The 21,797-nt window shown below is 47.3% G+C and overlaps 1 protein-coding gene across 1 annotated transcript in view; it reads left to right on the forward strand.

Moving 5' to 3' along the window:
- XPO1 (exportin 1) overlaps window positions 1-21,797 on the forward strand; it is an 88,712-nt gene that overhangs the window by 31,917 nt on the left and 34,998 nt on the right. Inside the window, exon 11 of the mRNA XM_050952030.1 lies at window positions 12,688-12,846. Coding sequence (XP_050807987.1) covers window positions 12,688-12,846 — 159 coding nt within the window. The remainder of the gene's footprint in view (window positions 1-12,687; window positions 12,847-21,797) is intronic.

Genomic DNA, 21,797 nt, shown 5'->3' on the forward strand with positions numbered 1-21,797 from the left:
TGTACATAGATTTTGTAGTTAGTGTAGATAGTCGCTATCGTTGAGGGACTCCCTTTGCTTCAGAGGCTGGGCATGCGCCAATCCCTGAGCTTCAAACCTTGTGCCTCCTTTAGCAAACATGCCTGTAAGTGACCCACACTCCATCTGCTTGAAGTGCTTAGGAGAAACTCATGTGAGGGACAAGTGCCAGATTGGTCAGGACTTTAGACCCTTCACTAAAAATGACAGAGAAAAGAGACTGAAGGCTATCCTAATGAAAGCCACTCAGACCAGCCAGAGAGTCAAGTTGCTCCCATTCTGCACTGAGCATTTTGGCTTCGGTACAAAGCACTCCTCTGGCACCGTTCACCGTCTCCGGTGCCAAGCAAGGACAAAAAACAGTGGACCGACAGGGGGCACTCACCGGTGCAGAAAAAGGACAAGCATGAGGAAGACAGTGCAGTTCAACCTGCACTGGGCCGCCACTCCACCTTTGGACCCTTTGTGGCACCATCAACTCTGCCCAGAGCATTGAGTATGGTGCGGTACCTGCCGCTGAGACCCGGAAACCACCGCAGCACCAGAAGCCTTTGCAGCAGTCAAGGATTTACTGTCACTCCTGGTCCCCCGTCCCTCCTGACTCCGATGGGACAGTTGCCAGCTCTGATGACTGGGAGCAGGGAGCGTTGAGCTTCTTCTGGGCACCAGGCCCCCTTGCACTCTTAAGTGTAAACCCGCCCTGATCCTGTTGTCATGACCTCCGGTCTGCCAGCACCGTATGGAGACAGAGAGGTGTATCACTCCAACATAGTCACGATGGAGTACTCCTCATCAGAGTCCAAAGGGGAAACATATGTGCAGCCTAAGAGCCACCACCAGATGCAGGTTCCCCCCATCAGCACCTGGCCGACGGGTCAGTGGCCATACTGGAACCCTGGGAGTTGTCCCCCAGTACTGGGTGCTCCCTCCCATTGATTGTACTCTGTGGTCTTGAAGAGGTGGGCTACGACCCCTTCCCACTTGACACCGGACTCTGACTCCAGTACCAACCCTGATACCAATGTGCAGGATGTGGCTTCCATGGATGTCATTGAGGAAGCTTCCTCCACCTCCTCCCCAGACAAGGTCATCTCGGGGTCCAAAAGCTTGCTCCTGTAGGATGACTTCAAAGTCCACGAGGACCTTTTGAAGTTGTCATGGTATAATTCCCCACTCTGAACCTTAGCGTCGAAAAGATGGGGTACCAGCATGAATTCCTCTAAGCTTAATTACCAGCTTAGGACTTGTAGCGCTGCCACCAATCAGGAATTCCAGTTCCTGGTACACTCTGGTCCCCCCCAAAAACCTTGCCGGGGACCCCCAAGACCCAGTCCCTCTGGATCTTAACACAATTCCCTCACCGTTGCCTCCCCCAGACTTCCCCTCCCTGGGTTACCCAGGAAGATCACTGTGATTCAAACTCCTTGAATCTTAAAACAGAGAGGAAAATTCACCTTCCCCTCTCCTTCTCTCTCTCCCCCTCCCAGACTCTCCCTGAAAGAGAAAGTACTCCTAACACAGAGAGAAAATTAACCTTTCTCTCCCCCTTCCCTCCTTTCTCCCCACCAATTCCCTGGTGGATCCAGACCCGTCCCCTGGGATCTCACACCAGAATAAAAAAACAATCAGGTTCTTAAACAAGAAAAGCTTTTTAATTAAAGAGAGAAAAAACAGTAAAAATTCTCTGTAAATTTAAGATGGAATATGTTACAGGGTCTTTTAGCTATAGACACTGGGAATACCCTCCCAGCCTAAGTATACAAATACACATTTGAACTCCTTCCAGCCAAATACACATTTGCAAATAAAGAAAACAAACATAAGCCTAACTCACCTTATCTACCTAGTACTCAGTATTCTGGACATATAAGAGACTGTATCAAAGAGATTGGAGAGAAACCTGGTTGCAAGTCTGGTCCCTCTGAGCCCCCAGAGTGAACAACAACCAAAATCTAACAGCACACACACAAACTTCCCTCCCTCAAGATTTGAAAGTATCCTGTCCCCTGATTGGTCCTCTGGTCAGGTGACAGCCAGGCTCCCTGATCTTGTTAACCCTTTACAGGCAAAAGAGATATGAAGCACTTTTGTTCTATTAACTCTTACTTATCTATTTATGACAGAAGTGGATAGCAGCTAACATGAGGATGGAAATTGAGATGCTTAAGGAAACATCCCACAGCCTTACTGACATTCTGGCTGCGGCAGCTCCCTCAAGAGTGGCCTTACCCATTAACGAGGCTTTATTGGGTCCAGTCAAGGCTCTCTGGCAAACTCCTTCTCCCCTCCTCCCTTCGCCTCCTCAAAGAGGTCAGAAAAGAAATATGTGCCTGCATGGGGGTTCAAGTACCTATCTTTGCGCACGCACCCTACTCCGGGTTCCCTGGTTGTGTCAGCCGCCAACAAGGGGGATAGGCAGGGCACAAAAAACCTGGTCCTGTTTTTTTTTGTGGCGGGGGGGGGAGATAGCCTTCAACAGTGTATCTCTAACCAACAAGCTTTGCCAGGGAGATTCAGTTACAATCTGTGGGACGCCCTGGCCAAATTTTAAAACTCTTTCTGCCTCAAGATTCAAGGCAGAAATTCGCTGGCCCTGAACACAGCCAATGCAGCAGCCAGGACAGTGGCCTCAGCGCTTCATCTGCTTCAGGCAGCTCTTCAGGCCCCAACAACCACTTCGTTTCTCAGCACCACCTGTGAGACAGGAACCCTATAAAAGGAAAGGGAGAGGTTACAAGCAGCGTCAGCCTCTCCTGTCGACCTCAACCTCCCAGCTGGGGTCACATACATGCTCCGATGGGCTTAAGTAGGCCTTTAGAAGGTGCGTCTGAAGGCATTATACCAGTTTCTGCTTCAGATCCTGCCTCCCCAATTTTTATTTTATTTTATTTTTCGACCATCTGTCCCACTTCACCCTGGCATAGTCCTGCATAACATTGGACCACTGGGTGCTGAATGCAGTGACAATTGACTGTAACCTTCAGTTTTCATCCACCCTCGTCCCTCTTCAGAGATCCTTCTCTCAAGCAACTCCTTGCCCATGAGGTGTAGTCCCTTCTGGAAGTGGGGGCTATGAAGCAAGTTCCTCAAGACTTGAGAGGGAAAGGGTTTTACTCCTGATATTTCCTAATCCCAAGGGGGGCCTCCGGCCCGTTTTTGACCTGCATTGCCTCAACAGGTATCTCAAGAAATTGATGTTCTGCATGGCCTTCTTGCCTTAGAAACAATCATAGAAATATCAGGGTTGGAAGGGATCTCAGGAGGTCAGCTAGTCCAACCCCCTGCCTGAAGCAGGACCAATTCCCACACAGATTTACCCCCTGTCATAATATAATTCCCAAATCTAGACCTTAGCGTCCAAAATATGGGTACTAGCATGAATTCCCCTAAGCTTAATTACCAGCTTAGATCTGTAGCGCTGCCACCAATCTGGAATTCTTTTAGGGCCTGATACCCTCTGGTCCCCCCAAAACCTTCCCAGGGGACCCCAAGACCCAGATTCCTTGAGTCTCTCAACAAAGGGAAATAAACCATTCCCTTCTCCCTCCTCCCCTCCAGGTGTTCCCTCCCTGGGCTCCTGGAGGATTATACAGATTCAAGCTCCGTGAATCTAAACAAAGGGATTCCACCCTCCCCCCCCTTCTCCTTCCGTGTTAAGTACAGACTCAATTCCCTCGAGCCTCAACAAGGGGAAAAGGAAACTAAACAGATCTTAAAGCAAAGCTTTTAATGAAAAAAGAAAGAAAAAGTAAAAGGTTTATCTCTGCACTTTAGATGGTAAACAGTTACAGGGTCTTTCAACTTATAAACAATAGAAAGAAACTTTCTCCAGCAGAAACACAATTTAATCTACTTCCAGCAAGTACACACATGCAAATGAAAAAGAAAACAAATTAAAAGGCTATGACCACCTTTTCTACTTACAATTCTGAACAGATAAGAGACTATAGCAGGGAGATTGGCAGAAAACTGGTTGCACCTCTAGCCCCGTCCAGGACTCAGAGAGAACAAAGCCAAACCCAAAACCCACAAACAAAGGCTTCCCTCCACGAGCTTTGAAAGTATCTTGTCTTCTGATTGGTCCTCTGGTCAGGTGTTTGCAGGTCACTTGGTTAACCCTTTATAGGTGAAAGAGACATTAACCCTTAGCTATCTGTTTATGACACCCCCATTACCTAAGTGGCCCTTTCAGGGATTGACCTCACAACCCTGGGTTTAGTAGGCCAATGCTCAAACAACTGAGACTTCATTATATCCTCCCTGGATCCAGGGACTGGTACTGTATCCTCAACTTAAAAGATGCATACTTTCTCATTTCTATTTTCCATGGCCAGAGAAGATTTCTTGTGAACCAATGCCAGTACCACTTCATCACTCTCCCCTTTGGCCTATCTACAGCCTCACAGGTTTTCACAAAGTATGTGGCACTAGTAGTGGCCTTCCTCAGGTATGAGGCATCCAGGTCTACCCATACATTGTTGACTGGCTGATCAAGGGTTGGTCAGTGGCTCACATCTGGAACAGCATCAGTGTAGTCTAAGCCACCTTCCGAGCACTGGGCCTGTTGATAAACAAGTAAATGTCAACTTTTATTCCAGTTCAGAGAATAGAGGTTATTGGGGCAGTGCTTCACTCTACCCAAACCAGAACCTTCCTTCCGGAGGCCTGATTCCAGACAGTTGAATCTGATATCCAAGGTCAGGGTCCACCCAATTACAACAGCCTGAGTTTGCTTCAAGCTGCTGGGGCACATGGCAGCATGCACTTATTTGGTTCAGCATGGAAGGCCTCTACAGATGTGGCTGGCATCAGTTTACTCCCTGAACAGACACCACCTGGGCTTGGTGCTAGCTGTTCCACCCCTGGTCCTCGCCACTCTGGTCAGGTGGAAAGACCCAAGATGAGTGATGATGGGGGTACCCTCTAGAGCCCCTGAGCCATTGGTTCCCTAGTGTCAGACACGTCAGACTGAAATTGTGGAGGTGGGCTTTCCAGCCTAAGGACTCAGGGCCTGTGGTCCCAGGAAGAACTCTCCCTGCACACAAACAGCAGGAAACTCAGGGCTGTACATTTTGCTGGTTAGGTGTTCCTCAAATCTTAGGCAAGGTGGTGCAAGTTCTGACAGACCATGGTCATGTTCTATTATCAACAAACAGGGAGGAGCTTGATCCTCTGCCCTGTGTCAGAGGCCATCTGCCTATGGGACTTCTGCATGAAGCATTCCATCAGACCTTTCGGGAGCCTGGAGTACAGTGGCAGATCACCTCAGTAGATCCTTCTCCTTTCACCGCGAGTGGTCTCTTCGCCCGGAGATCTCCAGGTTCATCTTCCAGAGGTGGGAGTCTCCCCAAGGGACCAAAGAGAACAGGAAGTGCTATCAGTTTTGCTTGCTGTCTGGGCACAGGCTAGACCCTCTCTCTGATGCCTTTCTGCTCCCATGGACAGGGCTCCTGATCTATGCTTTTCCCCTGTTCCCTCTGATTTAAAACAGTCCTCCTGAAAATCAAGAAGAATAAGGCAAGAGTTATTCTTCTAGCTCCAGCATGGCCATGTCAGCACTGGTTCAGCATGCTGCTGGACCTATCAATAGCATCCCGTCTTCTGCTTCCACTCCATCCAAACCTTGCATTCCTTAACCCAACTGCAGGGGTGTTACTTGGCTGAAGCCAGAGGAGCAGGCCTGTTCAGAGGAAGTTCAACAGGTCTTACTAGGTAGCAGGAAGCCTTCCCCTGGGGCTACCTACTTGGACACATTTAAGTGCTTCTTACTATGGGGATCTCAACAAGGTCTCTGGTTAATTCTTCCCCTCAATCTGTCTTGGACTACTTAATCCATCAGAAGCAGCAAAGTCTGGCCCTGCTGACTATCTTGTCTGTCATGGTTACACTTAGTAGCAATCTCAGCTTTCTTCCTGCCAATGAACGGCAGGTCAGTGTTCTCTAATGAGATGACTGTCTGGTTTCTCAAGGGACTAGAGAGACTCTACCTTCAGGTTCACAAATTGATCCCTCCTTGGGATTTAAACCTGATTCTGTCAAGGCTTGTAGGCCCTCCTTTCGAACCACCTAGTATTGTGCTGTCTACTACTTCTCTCTTGGAAGGTTGCCTTAGCCAGAAGGATCTCTGAAATCAGAGTCCTTACGTCAGAACCACCATACACGGTGATCTTCAAGGACAAGGTCCAATTGTGCCCCCACCTGGCTTTCCTGCCAAAGGTGATTTCACAGTTCCATACCATCCAGGCTATTTTCCTGCCTGTCTTCTTCCCAAAGCCTTAGAAGAACTCTGAGGATCAGCGGCTTCACTCATTGGATGTTAGACATGCCCATAGCCTTCTATATTGAGAGGACTACATCCTTTTGCAAATCTAGGCAACTCTTTGTAGCAGTAGTAGAAAGGATGAAAGGGCTTCCAGGATCAGCCCCAGAGGCATCCTGGATAACCGAATGTATTCGGGCTTACGGCGAGCAGGCCAGTGTTACATCTCCAGCCATCCTAACCACTCACTCCACAAGAGCTCAAGCCTCTTCAGTGGCATTCCTCGCACAAGTCCCAATCCAAGACATCTGCAGGGCAGCAACTTGGTCATTGGTGCATACCTTTGCATCCCACTATGCTGTCACTCAAAAGGCTTGAGATGATGACAGGTTCTGAAGAACAGTGTTGAACTCCAAGCCCACCTCCTGAAGTATTTCTTGTGAGTCACCTGTCATGGAATGGACAAGAGCAAGCACTCAGAGAAAACAGTTACTAACTTTCTGTATCTGTTCTTCAAAATGTGTTGGACATGTCAGTTCCATGACGCACTCTGCTACCCCTCTGTTGGAGTTGACCGGCAAGAGAACTGAAAGGGTGAGTGGCAAGTGGCGCCCTTATACCAGTGCATGGCTCCAGAGGGTGCTAGAGCTGACCTCACAGATACTACTGAGGAGAAAATATCCAGCAATGGTGTATGTGGTGTGCACACACCTAACATGGAATGGACATGAGCAACACGTCCCAAAGAACAACAGTTATGTAAGGTTAGTAGCCATTTTATCTGTTTAAGAGGTAAATATAGCTGAACGGCTTGGTAACTAAATGTAACTAGGGCTGTCAAGTGATTTTAAAAAAAATTAATCACACAATTAAAAATTAGTCAATCAAAATTAATCAAAAAATCATGGCTTAACAGCCAAGTAAAAGTGGTTAGAAACAAGAAGACATCCTTTAAAAATTGGAAGTGCCATACTAGTGAGTAAAACAGAAAGGAGCATAAATTCTGACAAATCCAAGTGTAAAAGTGTAATTAGACAGATCAAAAAAGAATTTGAAGGACATCTAACAAAAGACACAGAAATGAACAGCAAAAAATTAAGTACATCAGGAGCAGGAAGCCTGACAAGTCATTGGGGCCTGTGGACAATAAAGATGCTAATGGGTCACTCAAGGAAGACAAGGCCATTGCAGAAGAACTAAATGAATACTTGTATCGGTTTTCACTGCACAGGATGTGAGGGAGATGCCTACAACCTAGCCAATCTTTTTCTGTGACAAATCTGAGGTACTGCCCCCAGATTGAGGTATCAGATGGTTTAGTACCAAATTGATAAATTAAACTGTAATAAGTTCCCAGGACTAGATGATATTCACCCAAGAGTTCTGAAGGAACTCAAATATGAAATTGAAGAACTCGTAACTGTGATTTAGCTTCTACACCAGATGACTAGAGGATAGCTAATGTACGCTGATTTTTTTTAAAAAAAAGATTCCGGGGTGATCCTGACAATTACAGTCCAGTAAACCTAACTTCAATACCAGGTAAACTGGTTGAAACTATAGTGAAGAACAGAATTATCTGACTGATAAACGCGATATGTTGGGGAAGAATCAACATGTTTCTTGTAAAGGGAAAATCATGCCTCGTCACTCCATGAAAAATCTTTGAGGGTGTCAGCAAGCACGTGGGCAAGGGTGATCCAGTTGATATAGTGTACTTGGACTTTAAGAAAGCTCTGATAGGGTCCCACACCAAAGGCTCTTAAGCAAATTAAGCAGTCATGGAATAAGAGGGAAGGTCCTCTCATGGCTCAATAACTGATTATAAGATAGGAAACGAAGAATATGTATAAATCAGTTTTTACAGTGGAGAGGTAAATAGGGGGGTCCCCTCGGGATCTGTACTGGGACCAGTGCTGTTCAACATATTCATAAATGATCTTGAAAAAGGTGTGAACAGTGAGGTGGCAAAGTTTGCAGACGATACTAAATTATTCAAGGTAGCTAAGTCAAAAGCTGAATGAGAAATGAATCTCTCAAATTTTGGTGTCCGGGCAACAAAATAGATGAAATTCACTGTTGTTTAGTGCAAACTAATGCACATTGGAAAAAATAATCCTAACTATATAGACAAAATGACAGGGTCTAAAGTGACTGTTACTACTCCAAAAAAAAAAAAAAATCGTGGTCATTGTGCATAGTTCTCTGACATCTGCTTGATGTGCAGTGTCATCAAAAAAGTTAACTATGTTAGAGGTCATTAGGAAAGGGATAGGTAATAAAACAGACATATCATAATGCCAGAATATAAATCCATGGTATGCCCACACCTTGAATACTGCGTGCACTTCTGGTTTCCACATCTCAAAAAAGCTATTTTAGAATTAGAAGAGTTATCAAGAAGGGCAGCAAAAATAAGTGGTATGGAACAACTTCCATACAAGGTTAAAAAGACCGGGACTGGTCAGCTTATAAAAAAGACGACTAGTAGGGAATATGATAGAGGTCCATAAAATCACGAATAGTATGGAAAAAGTGAATAGGGAAATATTATTTATCCCATCATATAACACGGGAATTCAGGAGTCACCCAAAGAGATTAGTAGGCAGCAGGTTTAAAACAAACACAGGAAAGTAGTACTGCACACAGTCAACCAGGGGATGTTATGAAGGCCAGAAGCACAACAGGGTTAAAAAAAGAGTTAGCTAAGTTCATGGAGGATACAATGGCTATTAGCCAAGATGGTCAGGGACACAACCCCATTCTCTGGCTATCCCTAAATCTCTGACTGTCAGAAGCTGGGACTGGACAACAGGGAAAGAATCACTCTAAATTGCCCTGTTCTGTTAATTCCCTCTGAAGCTTCAAGCACTGGCCACTGTCACAGACAGGATACTGGGCTAGATGGCCCATTGGGCTGACCCAGCATGACTTATGTGATTCATGGCAAACTTAAGTTGGCTGGTGACCTTTAGTGCTGACTGTGACTTTCTATGAAGATTGCAATGTTCTTGAGTCCAAACCCCCCCCCACCCCCCCCATAACAAAAATTTACAGCTTTCATTGCAACTTAATACTTTTTTGACAGGAAATTTCCTTAAGTTTCTTTATGTACAAAAATTGCTCTGGCTGAGCTTGCAAGCTGTTTGGACTAAATAGCTTGTTCCTCCCTGGCCCCAAACCATTTTGTGGTTTTCAGAGTGTGGGAGAAAAACCAACATGGGGACAGTAGTGGATCTAGGATTTTGCAGTGTGGTGTGCAAATTGGTTTTGAGACAGTGAAGCAGTTGAAGTGTGTGTGGAATATAGCATACATACTGACAAAAATCTTTGAGATCAAAGTTGACTTCCAAAGCAGATATTTGCATTTTCTAGCAATCTGTTGGTGTTATAGGTCAACTCTTGATGAATAAAGGTCTCATAGTGACCTTAAACCAACTTGGTAGTGATGTTAACAATTTAAGTTTCAACCTTGGTGTAGATCGTGCTGTACTGTACTACTAAAATGCATTTTTTGAACAAAGTAGTATTGTATCTTCTACTGTTTCGGCATTCAATGCATGTTTAAACGAATAGTTTACTTGGATTTTGTTAGGATAAAATCTGGCTTTGATGAAAAGGAATGGAACTCAAGGTTGTAGTTTACCCAGTCAAGGGGGGGAAAGAATGGTTTGAAATGAAATACATTCCATGTCATGTACTTAATTATAGTTATTCCTCAAACACAGACATAAACTTTATCCAAAATGGAAAACTATAAGTATATTAGCTCTAGGATATCAAAACACTTTTACCAATGTACTTTCTTTTTCAGCATCTAAACTACTACAAAGCTTGAGCCAAACGTATCCAAATGAGCTTAGAGCATTTTTTATACCAAGTTGTCTGGACTGAAGTACAGGAGTCAATTCTGAGAACACTTTGTTTTCAGTTGTTCTGTCTTCCACAATTAACAATCATCCTCATGCAGCAAATTATGCTCAACCTCTTTCACAAATATAGACTATGGGTTTGAATTTTGGATCTTCAATTTTAAGTGTTGGAAGACCAGAAATTAACTAAATTATGTCATCAGTATTCAGTTTATTTCCTCTCTTGTGTAGACTCAACTCATGACCTTGTGTTTGAGACAATCCTGTTGGCTAAGTAATGGAAAAAGTTCCTTATCTTTGATTCAGTTCTTGGTTTGTTTTTGTTTTATTTGGGTTTTTTGTGATCGTGATAGTTCTTAGAGCAGGAGTGGGCAAACTACGGCCCGGAGACAACATCTGACCCTCTAGCCGGTTTAAACTGGCCCTTGAGCTCCTGCTGGGGAGCAGAGTCTGGGGCTTGCCCTGCTCCAGCCAGAGAGTGGGGTCGGAAGCCGCTCTGCATGTGTAAGCTGAGGCTCCCAGAAGCAGTAGCATGTTCCCCCTCCAGCTCCTATGCTTAGGGGCAGTCAGGGGGCTGCGCGTGCTGCTCCCGCCCCAAGCACAGCCCCCCCCCGCCCCCCGCAGCTCCCATTGGCCGGGAACTGCGGCTAATAGGAGCTGCAGGAGGGGTGCCTGGTAATGGGGCAGCACACAGAGCCGCCTGGTTGCACCTCCGCATAGGAGCCCTAGGGGGGTGGGGGGACGTACTGCTGCTTCAGGTAAGCACCGCCTGGGAGCCTCCACCCCTGACCCCCTCCCTTGCCCCAGCCTGGAGCCCCCTCCTGCACCCTGAACTCCTCTTTTCTGGCCCCACCCCAGCCAGAGCCCTCACTCCTCCTCACACCCCAGCCCCAATTTCGTGAGCATACGTGGCCCACCATACAATTTTCATACCAAGATGTGGCCCTCAGGCCAAAAAGTTTGCCCACCCCTGTCTTAGAGTGAGACAGATTTCCACTGAGGATGTGACAATAGTGTCAGCCAGTAATCTGACAAGTCTCTCAAGCCTTTCCCAGTTGTTTTAAGTACAGTGCCTCTCTGATGAGAAGTGTTCCTTGTATTATATGAATGCTGCTATTTTAATCAAAGTAATCCTCATGCTCAGTGTGAAATCTAACATGATAGTTGGATGTGAATGGAGTAGCAGTCGTCTTGAGTTTCTTGGAGTGTCAGTGAAAATCTGGGGCACCACTTCTTTCACACAATCATTTACCAAGCAGCTGCTGGTTGCCTTATTTCCACAATGTGCATTAGGTTGATCAAGTTTATTGCTTTCTCGAGCTCAAATAGCATGTCATGCACCCAGGTATATGTTTGTACCTAAGTTTGATTGTATGTAAAGTTCACCTTTCACTTTATGAACAATATCCTTGTCATATTTTTATCTGCATCCTTGGATGGCATCTTCAGCAACTTGAATATTGTATGGTTTTTATGAACAGATCTTCCTTGTATGGATGCTTGCAGTCTTTTTTAGGTCATCTTTCATAAATGTAAATGACTACATGAGTTGTACTTTTAATTTTCCTCTGTTTGTTCACTTGCAGCATCTAGGGAACCTGAAAGTTTTAAAGCATCTGAAAACATATAGCTTGTGTTTTAAACAGGATTTTTCACAATCCTATTGTGGCTCCCATTGAAAAAAATAGGAATTACACCCTTTTGGGCTAAATTCAGACATGTCAGAGTTCTGAGTATTACTTTTTGTTTAGTTTGGCAGCTTGTGTTCTGTTCTTCCGTGCTCCTGTTAGGTGCTTTTACTACTTACTGCTTAACTTTGCCTGGGTTAGTGAGTTGGTATTCACTTTATGGACCAATTGAATGCCAAATTTGTGATATGTTAAAATACTTAAACCCATTTTAGTACCACCTTATACCATTGCTGAATTTGGCCCAGACACTTCCATTTGAATTCCTTCTACTTATTCTGACTTCATTTGACTGAATTAGTTTTTTGTTTTATAAAGATAAACTGTATTAGAACCAAACTAATTTCAAATTTAACACTAAAATATAATCTTGGCAGCAGATTAGAGATATTGGTTCCCCTGCTCCTCTCTGAAACACTTAATTTAATGTCAACACTGTTGTCTTAAGGCAGTCATCAAATGTAACCCATTGAGATTATTTTTATTTATATTGTGGTTAGCCCTTGAAGGCCAGGGCCCTATTATCTAGGTACTGTATAGCATATTAAAGATTAATGGAATTCATTCACATTTCTTGGGACCTTTCCATACAGATATAACTGTGTGTGTGCTTTTTGGGATGCGGGTGGTGGAGGGAAGAAGCATTTGCAGGGGAATGCAGTGAATAGCAGAAATGTTTTTTCCTAAAAAAGACAAAACATTTTGTTAATTAAAAACACCCAAGTTCCCTGGCTTCTACAGGTAATATTGCACAATTGGAAATAAGAGGAACCTTTTTGGTGTTGTGATCCGTACTATATAAAAGTTTTAAAAACTGTTGACCTAGAAAATTCATTCCTGTTTTATTAGATGCTTCCTTTAAACACCAATATCCGACTTGCATACTCCAATGGAAAAGATGATGAACAGAACTTCATTCAGAATCTCAGCTTGTTTCTCTGTACATTTCTCAAGGAACATGGTCAGCTTATAGAAAAGAGGTTAAATCTGAGGGAAACCTTAATGGAGGTAAGTTCTATAGTGGCAGTTAACATACTTTGTATGTCCTTGTGCTGGATGAGTACCTCAAATGATGTGTCCCTAGTGCAGTTACTTAAACTAAATCTGTAGCACTCACCACAAAAGAAAAGCAGTTAGAAAAGTAAGTCCTTGGGTTACCTTCCCATAACTAACAAATACTTAAACCCTTGATTAAGACACATTAAAGATATTTCACTTGGTAACACATGCAAATTGCACTTTTATATGCAGTGACCTTACATTATTTATATCACAATGCCGAAAGACTGCAGTCATGATCAGGGTCCATTTGTGCTATATGCTGTACAAATATATAGGAAGATAGAGTTCCTGCTACTAAAGAATTACATGGTAAAACCTGAAAACTGTGTGAGAGGAGTGTATGTGTGTGTAATATAATATTTAGCTTTCAACTTAAACTATCCTAGTGTCTTCTCTGTATTTATCATAACCACCGAAAAGTGATCCGTTTCAAACTTTAGTATTAAACTAAACAACTTAATCGCAGAGGGCAGTATCCCGTCATTATGTAGTAACAGAGATATACATTGCAGTAATACATGCCATTGGGGTAATCTTTAACAGTTAAAAGTGGCGGAACGCTAAGCCCTATTTACCATGCACTCTTGGTGGTGATATTTGCATTGCAGCAGCACCTAGGGTATATCTACACTGCATTTACACACTTGTGGCTGGTCCATGCCTGCTAGCTCGGGCTAAGGGATCGCTTAATTGCGGTGTAGACATTTGGTCTGAGGCTGCAGCCTGAGCTCTAGGACCATTTCACCTTGCAGAGTCCTAGAGCCCTGGCTGAACGTCTACACTGCAATTAAACAGTCCCACAAGCCCCAGCCTAAGTCAGCTGGCACAGGCCAGCCATGGGTGTTTAACTGCCATGTAGACATATCCCTAGAGGTTGCAGTTAGAGATCAAAGTCTCATTATGCTAAATGCTGTACATATGTAGTAGTAATCAAAGCCTTCAGTATTACTACAATTCTGCTTGCTCCCTTCTTTTCCTAGTTGCTGCTGCATCCCTTTTTCCTCTCAGTCATGAAATATAACTAAGAGCAGTGCAGTGAAACCGAATAAAAGAAAATTTCAGTTGCAGTTGAGAAGGATGTGAAACTGAAACCCTGCAAGATTTTATCAAACACTTAAAGGGCAATCTGTCTAAGCAGCAAGTATAGAACAGCTACAGTGGAGTCCCCTGAGTCTGTATTTGTAATGTAGACAGGTCCTTAGACTGGGGAATAAAATTGCAACAAAATTGTTAGAAGCCCCATTTTTTCAATCATTTAAAACTGAACTGGGCAAGGTACTCATGAATATTCTGCAGAAAACTGTTCCGCACCATGAGAAGGATTAGAACAGTAGTTCTCAATCTGTTTTGGCCCATGACCCACAGGAAACTAAAAGATTATTGTAGGATTTGAGTCATAGGATAGATATCTTTAGTTGTGTGTTGCGAATCAAGGTTGTGCTGAGTGTCAGCTGTTCTGTGTTGCTGCTGCTTCTACCTCTTCTCCTGCTCGGCCCTTCAAACTACTAAGTACTTTCATATTCATGAGCAACTGCTTCAAAATTTTTATGTGGAACTAGATTCACTTTCCGACTTGGTTGTTTTAGCATCACTGTGGATGCATATTAGCTGACATGGGTCTCCTGCTACTTGACTGTCCCACATTGTAGTATGGTAGCCTTTTGAAATCTCCCTCATTGCATTGCTTCTGGAAGCTGAACTAAGTATTCTCATCAAGGTCCAGAATATTGCAGCTGACAGTGTTTAGGACAATGCTGGTGGGGGACACAGGGCAGACAATGCAAAGTATCTTAAACTGATTCAGCATAGCTAGCACAAATATGCTCAATTGTTGGGCGTTGTTAAATTGCTTCAGTACAGTGGGTTTAGTGGCAAAAGGTTCAAATCTTTAGTAATGACAAGGCCTCTTTTAGAGGTGTTCTTTGTAGCACAATTTCTTCATTCTGACTTCCTAGTTCTGTCAGGTGCAACTGGTAAGACTATATAGATTTGTTTTCTGCTTTAGAAAAAATCAATATTCTGAGAGTCTGGGGCCCAGATTTTTAAAGATATTTAGGTGTTGCTTGGTCACCAAGTGTTGATGGAATTTAGATTAAGTGCCTAAATCCCTGTTGAAAATGAGATTTAGGCTCTTAAATCAGGTGTTGCAACAGTGAGCCAGCAAAGCCTGAATACCTTTTAAAAATGTGGGCCTGAGTCCCTGGAATGCTTGTGAAACACTTCAAATCCTCTGCACTTGCTTCAACTGGTTTTACAGAAGTTCTAAAAACTGGTTGCAGAAGACTATGCTTTTGGAGTTTTAAGAACTGATTTATTCTTCAAGTGCTTGTTCATGTCTTTTCCATGCTAGGTATGTGCATGCTGTGTGCACTGTTGCTGGAGATCTTTCCCTTAGTGGTATCTGTAAGGCTGGTTCTAGTGCCCTCTAGAATTGCACACATATATGCATTGGGATAAGGGGCGCCACCGGCTCCACAACCTCTTGATTCCTTCTTACCACCTATGATGGTTGCTGGAATGGTCCTTCTTGCTGCAACAAGTAGTTTGGACTCTTCTCCATTTATTCTTAGTGTAGTTATTATAGTTAGTCTAGATAGTTCTTAGTTGGCATATATAGTAGTGTAAATAGTTGTCTCTGTCATCGAGGGACTTTTTGCCCCAGAGGCTGGACGTGTCCTGGTCCCTGGGCTTCAAACTCTGTTCCTTTTGGAGCAAGGCGATGTGAGGTGAGTGACCTGCACTTCAGCTGTTTAAAGTTTCTGGGGAACTCGCATTAAAGGTAAGTGCCAGATCTGCAGGGACTTCAGCCCTCACACTAGAAAAAAAAGTGTTCTTCAGCTGAATGTCCTTCTCTTGGAAGTGGCCCAAGCTATTCCACATCGGTGGTGAGCATTTGTATATCCATGCAAAGCACTCCCTCGGAACAGTGCTCTTCCTGCCACCATTCTTCATCTCTGGTGCTGAGGAAGAAGCATAAGAAACAGCACACAGAGAGAGGGCGCTCTATGGTGCAGGAAATGAACAGCTCAGTGAGACCCATGCCAGGTCACTTGTCCTCATGTGCCACTGATGACCTGCCAACTCCACCTAGAGCTCCTAGTCTGGTTCGAGACCCACCATAGACTCTTGGAAGCAGCCATGGTGCTTAGGTGTCTGCTGCCTCCTTCAACACCAGTGGCATTCCAAGTGACGAAGGACCTGTCTCTCTCAATTTCGCCAACCCCACAAGGACCTCCAGCAGCCAAGACGGCCAGAGACAGGAGAGAGCAGGAAGTGCCAAGCTCCTTGCCGGCGCTGACCACTGTCTAGGAGAAAGACTTCCATGACTTCAAGACTGAGGGGAAAAACAACTGAGGAGAGTTGGCAGTTTTTCAAAGGGACGCTATTAAGGACCCAAAAGCAAGCTATTCCGATGGCAAAAGACCACCTTGGCTTAACCATGAGATCTTGCGTGACCTACAAAATAAAAAGGCGTCATATAAAAAATGGAAACTAGGTCAGATCACAAAGGACAAATATAGGCAAATAACACAGGAATGCAGAGGCAAGATTAGAAAGGCAAAGGCACAAAATGAGCTCAAACTAGCTATGGGAATAAAGGGAAACAAGAAGACTTTTTATCAATACATTAGAAGCAAGAGGAAGACCAAGGACAGGGTAGGCCCACTGCTCAGTGAGGAGGGGGAAACAGTAACGGGAGACTTGGAAATGGCAGAGATGCTTAATGACTTCTTTGTTTCGGTCTTCACTGAGAAGTCTGAAGGAATGTCTAGTATAGTGAATGCTTACGGGAAGAGGGTAGGTTTAGAAGATAAAATACAAAAAGAGCAAGTAAAAAATCACTTAAAAAAGTTAGATGCCTGCAAGTCACCAGGGCCTGATGAAATGCATCCTAGAATACTCAAGGAGTTAATAGAAGAGGTATCTGAGCCTCTAGCTATTATCTTTGGGAAATCATGGGAGACGGGGGAGATTCCAGAAGACTGGAAGGGGGCAAATATAGTGCCCATCTATAAAAAGGGAAATAAAAACAACCCAGGAAACTACAGACCAGTTAGTTTAGCTTCTGTGCCAGGGAAGATAATGGAGCAGGTAATTAAAGAAATCATCTGCAAACACTTGGAAGGTGGTAAGGTGATAGGGAATAGCCAGCATGGATTTGTAAAGAACAAATCGTGTCAAACTAATCTGATAACATTCTTTGATAGGATAACGAGCCTTATGGATAAGGGAGAAGCGGTGGATGTGATATACCTAGACTTTAGTAAGGCATTTGATACGGTCTCGCATGATATTCTTATAGATAAACTAGGAAAGTACAATTTAGATGGGGCTACTATAAGGTGGGTGCATAACTGGCTGGATAACCGTACTCAGAGAATAGTTATTAATGGCTCCCAATCCTGCTGGAAAGGTATAACAAGTGGGGTTCCGCAGGGGTCTGTTTTGGGACCGGCTCTGTTCAATATCTTCATCAACGATTTAGATGTTGGCATAGAAAGTACGCTTATTAAGTTTGCGGACAATACCAAACTGGGAGGGATTGCAACTGCTTTGGAGGACAGAGTCAAAATTCAAAATGATCTGGACAAATTGGAGTACAGAATGGGAAGAGACTGTCTAGGAAGGAGTATGGCAGAAAGAGTTCTTCTTCGAGTGATTGCTCATATCCATTCCAGGTAGGCGCGCGCACGTTTGCCGGAAACTTTTTTACCCTAGCAACTCCAGTGGGCCGGCAGGTCGCCCCCTAGAGTGGCACCACTATGACACTTGATATATACCCCTGCCGGCCCGCCCGCTCCTCAGTTCCTTCTTACCGCCCTGTCGGTTGCTGGAACTGTGGAGTGCGGCTTGCTGTCCTCCACTTACCTAGCTCTCTTGTACACTGTTCGTAGTCGTAGTTGTAAATAGTTTTATAGATAGTTTAAAGTAGTATATTAGTTAGTTGTTTATTGTATATAGTTGTATAACTTGTTCGCGGGTGGGCCGTTGCCCTTCGCCCTTCCCGGCGCCCGGCACTGGGCTCATGCCTGGTTCGCCGGGCTTCAAGCAGTGCTCGGCATGCAAGAAGCCGATGCCGACTAGCGATCCCCACGACGCGTGCCTCAAGTGCCTGGGGGAATCGCACATCATTGAGAAGTGTCATATATGCAAGGCCTTTAAGCCTCGCACAAGGAAGGAGAGGGATCAAAGACTCCGCGCTCTCCTAATGGAAGCGGCACTGACTCCGGTACCGGCGGCGCAACCGGCCACTTCTACTCCGGCACCGGACCGCGCCGGCACCGGCAAGACTCCCCGGCACCATCCATCCCCGGCACCGGGAGCAGATCCAAGACCCTCGACGTCTGCAACACCATCTAGGCAGGCTCGAGTAGAACGCCCAGCACCTACCTTGGCCGCGGCACCGCGTGCAGGGCTGCTGTCGACTCCGGCTCCGGAAGGTTCGTCGAGTCCAGCCCCTCCTAGCTCCCCCTTGAGATCAGGGGTCGAGCTGTTAGTCCCATCTACGCCGGAGACCTTTGCTTTGGCACGGGACTTGATAGCGCTCATGGAGCCATCGCAGCCTGAAACCACGGCACCCCCGGGACGGGTAACCTCCAGAGGCAAACCGATGCTGAGAGCGCTGTCTCCGGAGTCCAGGCACCGATCGCCACGGAGACGTGAACGCTCGCGCTCGGGGTGCCGCTCGCAGTCCCGGCACCGTTCTCCTCGGCGGTACCGGTCGGACTCGCGGCGCCGATCAGCAACTGCACGGTCCCGGTCTGGCTCCTCTTACCACCGGCACCGAGACTCTAGGAGCCGTTCACCTCGGCGTTCAGCTCCTCGGTCGACCTCCCGGCACCGAGCCGGTGGTAGGTCCCGATCCCAGTCGACCTCCCGGCACCGCGTCGGTGGCAGGTCCCGGTCCCCACTGCCATCCCGGCACCGCGCTGAACGAAGATCGCAGTCCTGCTTTCGGCACCGACCTCAAGGCAGATCCCGATCCGGATCCCGGCACCGACTACCACGCCGTTCCCGGTCCCGATCCCGGCACCGGTACGTCTCGCGGTACCGATCCTCGGCACCGAGGAGATCGTCGGCGTCGGCATATAGAGAGGTCTATCAAACTGGCTCAGCGCCTCCGTGGCCTTCAAGGGAACCATCCGTATCCTCTCAAGCAGAGAGTGCCTATACGCTGGGCCAGGACAGACACTCGGCCCTGTTTCAGGACCCTCCACCTCAGAAACGAGGGCCTCAACAGTGGGGGTTTTGGACCCCATGGGCGTACCGCCAAGCCCAGGGTCCGCAACATATCACTCCCCGCCCTGCGGCGGAATGCAGGCCACCAGAGGCAACGGTGTCTAGACCCCCTCCCTCCCCGGAAGCAGAAGACAGGTCCAGCCACCAGGACCCAGAGCTCCCTCCAGTGACGGAGGTGCAGCCCCAGACAGAACCCCCCGTGGACGCTCTGTTGCCAGGGGTTTCCTCGTCGTCTTCCCCTGATGAGGCAGTGGCGGGTACCTCGTCCTCCAGCCCTCCCCCTCTAGATCTTAGGGCACACCAGGACCTCCTCCGACGCGTGGCACAAAACCTGGACATTCAAGCAGAGGAGGTCTCTGAAATCGAGGACCCTGTGGTGAGCATCCTCTCCGCCGATGCGCCCACCAGAGTGGCCCTGCCTTTCATCAAGACTATTCAGGCCAACGCCGCTACTATCTGGCAGTCACCGGCCTCCATCCCTCCGACCGCTCGAGGAGTGGAAAGGAAGTACATGGCCCCCTCGAAGGGCTATGAATACCTGCACGTTCACCCGACACCCTGCTCCCTTGTGGTCCAGTCGGTGAACGACAGGGAGCGCCATGGTCAGAGGTCCTGGCGCCCAAGTCTAAGGAGGCGAGGCGGATGGACCTCTTGGGCCGCAAGGTCTATTCAGCGGGGGCGCTACAGCTCAGGGTCTCGAACCAGCAGGCACTCCTTAGCCGCTACTCCTTTAACTCTTGGATAGCGGCGGAAAAATTTGCAGAGCTGTTACCGCAGGACGCCCGTCAGGAGTTTACCACCATTCTGGATGAGGGCAAAAAGGTAGCGAGGACCTCGCTACAAGCTCCTTAGATGCTGCGGACTCGGCCGCTCGGACCCTTGCCTCGGGGCTTACGATGCGCCGCATTTCCTGGCTTCAGGTCTCTGGCCTTCCGCCAGAGCTCCAGCATACTATCCAGGACCTCCCCTTCGAAGGCCAGGGCCTGTTTTCTGCTAAGACAGACCCTAGACTAAAGGACCTTAAAGACAATAGGGTCATAATACGGTCTTTGGGGATGCATACGCCTACGACACAGTGCAGGCCATTCCGGCAGCAGAACCAACAACAGCAGCGTCGGCCGTATCCTCAGTTCTGTCCGTGGCAGGACCTCACTAGGCGCCGCGGCAGGAACAACCGACGCAGACAGTCGGGTAGCCAAACGGGGCAAAACCAAGGCTCCGCCAAGGCCCCTCCTGGACCCAAGCCTTCATTTTGAAGGTGCACCCGAGGGCGCAGTACTAGTTTCCCCTCCGGATCCTTCCCCGCAGTTTTCCAACCGTCTTTCATTTTTCCTCCCGGCGTGGACCCAAATAACATCGGACCGTTGGGTCTTGCGCACTGTGCAGGCCGGTTATCGCCTGCAGTTTTCATTGCCCCCCCCCACCCACCCACCACCCTCGTCCCTCTTCAGGGACCCCTCTCACGAGCAATTCCTCCGTCAGGAGGTGCAGACGCTCCTCGTCAAGGGAGCCATAGAGGAGGTGCCAGAGAGCGAGAAGGGCAAGAGGTTTTATTCCCGCTACTTTCTAATCCCCAAGTCCAAGGGGGGCCTCAGGCCTATCCTCGACCTGCGGGAACTCAACAAGTATATGGTAAAGTTGAAGTTCCGTATGGTATCCCTTGGAACCATCATCCCATCCCTGGATCCCGGAGACTGGTACGCCGCCCTCGACATGCAGGACGCTTACTTCCATATCGCCATATCCCCCCAGCACAGGCGTTTCCTCCGCTTTGTGGTCAACTGCCAACATTATCAATTTGCGGTCCTCCCGTTTGGCCTCTACGGCCCTGAGGGTGTTCGCGAAATGCATGGCAGTCGTCGTCGCATACCTTTGGCGCTGCCGCATTCACGTGTTCCCCTACCTCGACGACTGGCTGATCCGTGGCACATCGGAGCTGCAGGTCCGCGACCACGTCCGCAGGATCAGCAGCCTCTTTGCTGCCCTAGGCCTCGTGATCGACGTGGACAAGTCTACTCTGCTCCCCACGCAGAGGATAGAGTTCATCGGGGCCGTTCTGGACTCTACCCTAGCCAGGGCCTTGCTACTCTTGCCCAGGTTCCAGTCGCTGTCGGCCATCATTCTGCGCTTGAAGGCGACCCCGCTGACCTCTCTAAGAACATGTCTGGCCCTCCTGGGACATATGGCGGCCTGTACGTTCGTGACAGCGTATGCCCGACTCCGCATGAGGCCTCTTCAATCTTGGCTCATCGCGCAGTACCGGCCGGCCAGACATTCGTTGGACACAGTTGTCACCGTTCCCCAAAGGGTACTGGACTCCCTTCGGTGGTGGCTGGACCAGTCCGTAGTCTGTGCGGGGCTCCCGTTCCATCCGCCCCATCCCTCGGCATCCCTGACTACGGACGCCTCAGATCTGGGCTGGGGGGCGCATTGCGGCGCCCGAAGAACTCAGGGCCTGTGGACCCCTCAGGAGCTGGACCTCCACATCAACATACGGGAGTTGAGAGCGGTCCGTCTTGCTTGTCAAGCGTTCGTCCATCACCTTCAAGGTCGTTGTGTCGCGGTGTTCACCAACAACACGATGACCATGTTCTACATCAACAAGCAGGGCGGCACCAGGTCCTCTCCCCTATGTCTCGAGGTGATGCGTCTCTGGG

The sequence above is a fragment of the Gopherus flavomarginatus genome, chromosome 4, assembly GCF_025201925.1.
Source record: "Gopherus flavomarginatus isolate rGopFla2 chromosome 4, rGopFla2.mat.asm, whole genome shotgun sequence".
Classification (NCBI taxonomy): Eukaryota; Metazoa; Chordata; order Testudines; family Testudinidae; genus Gopherus; species Gopherus flavomarginatus.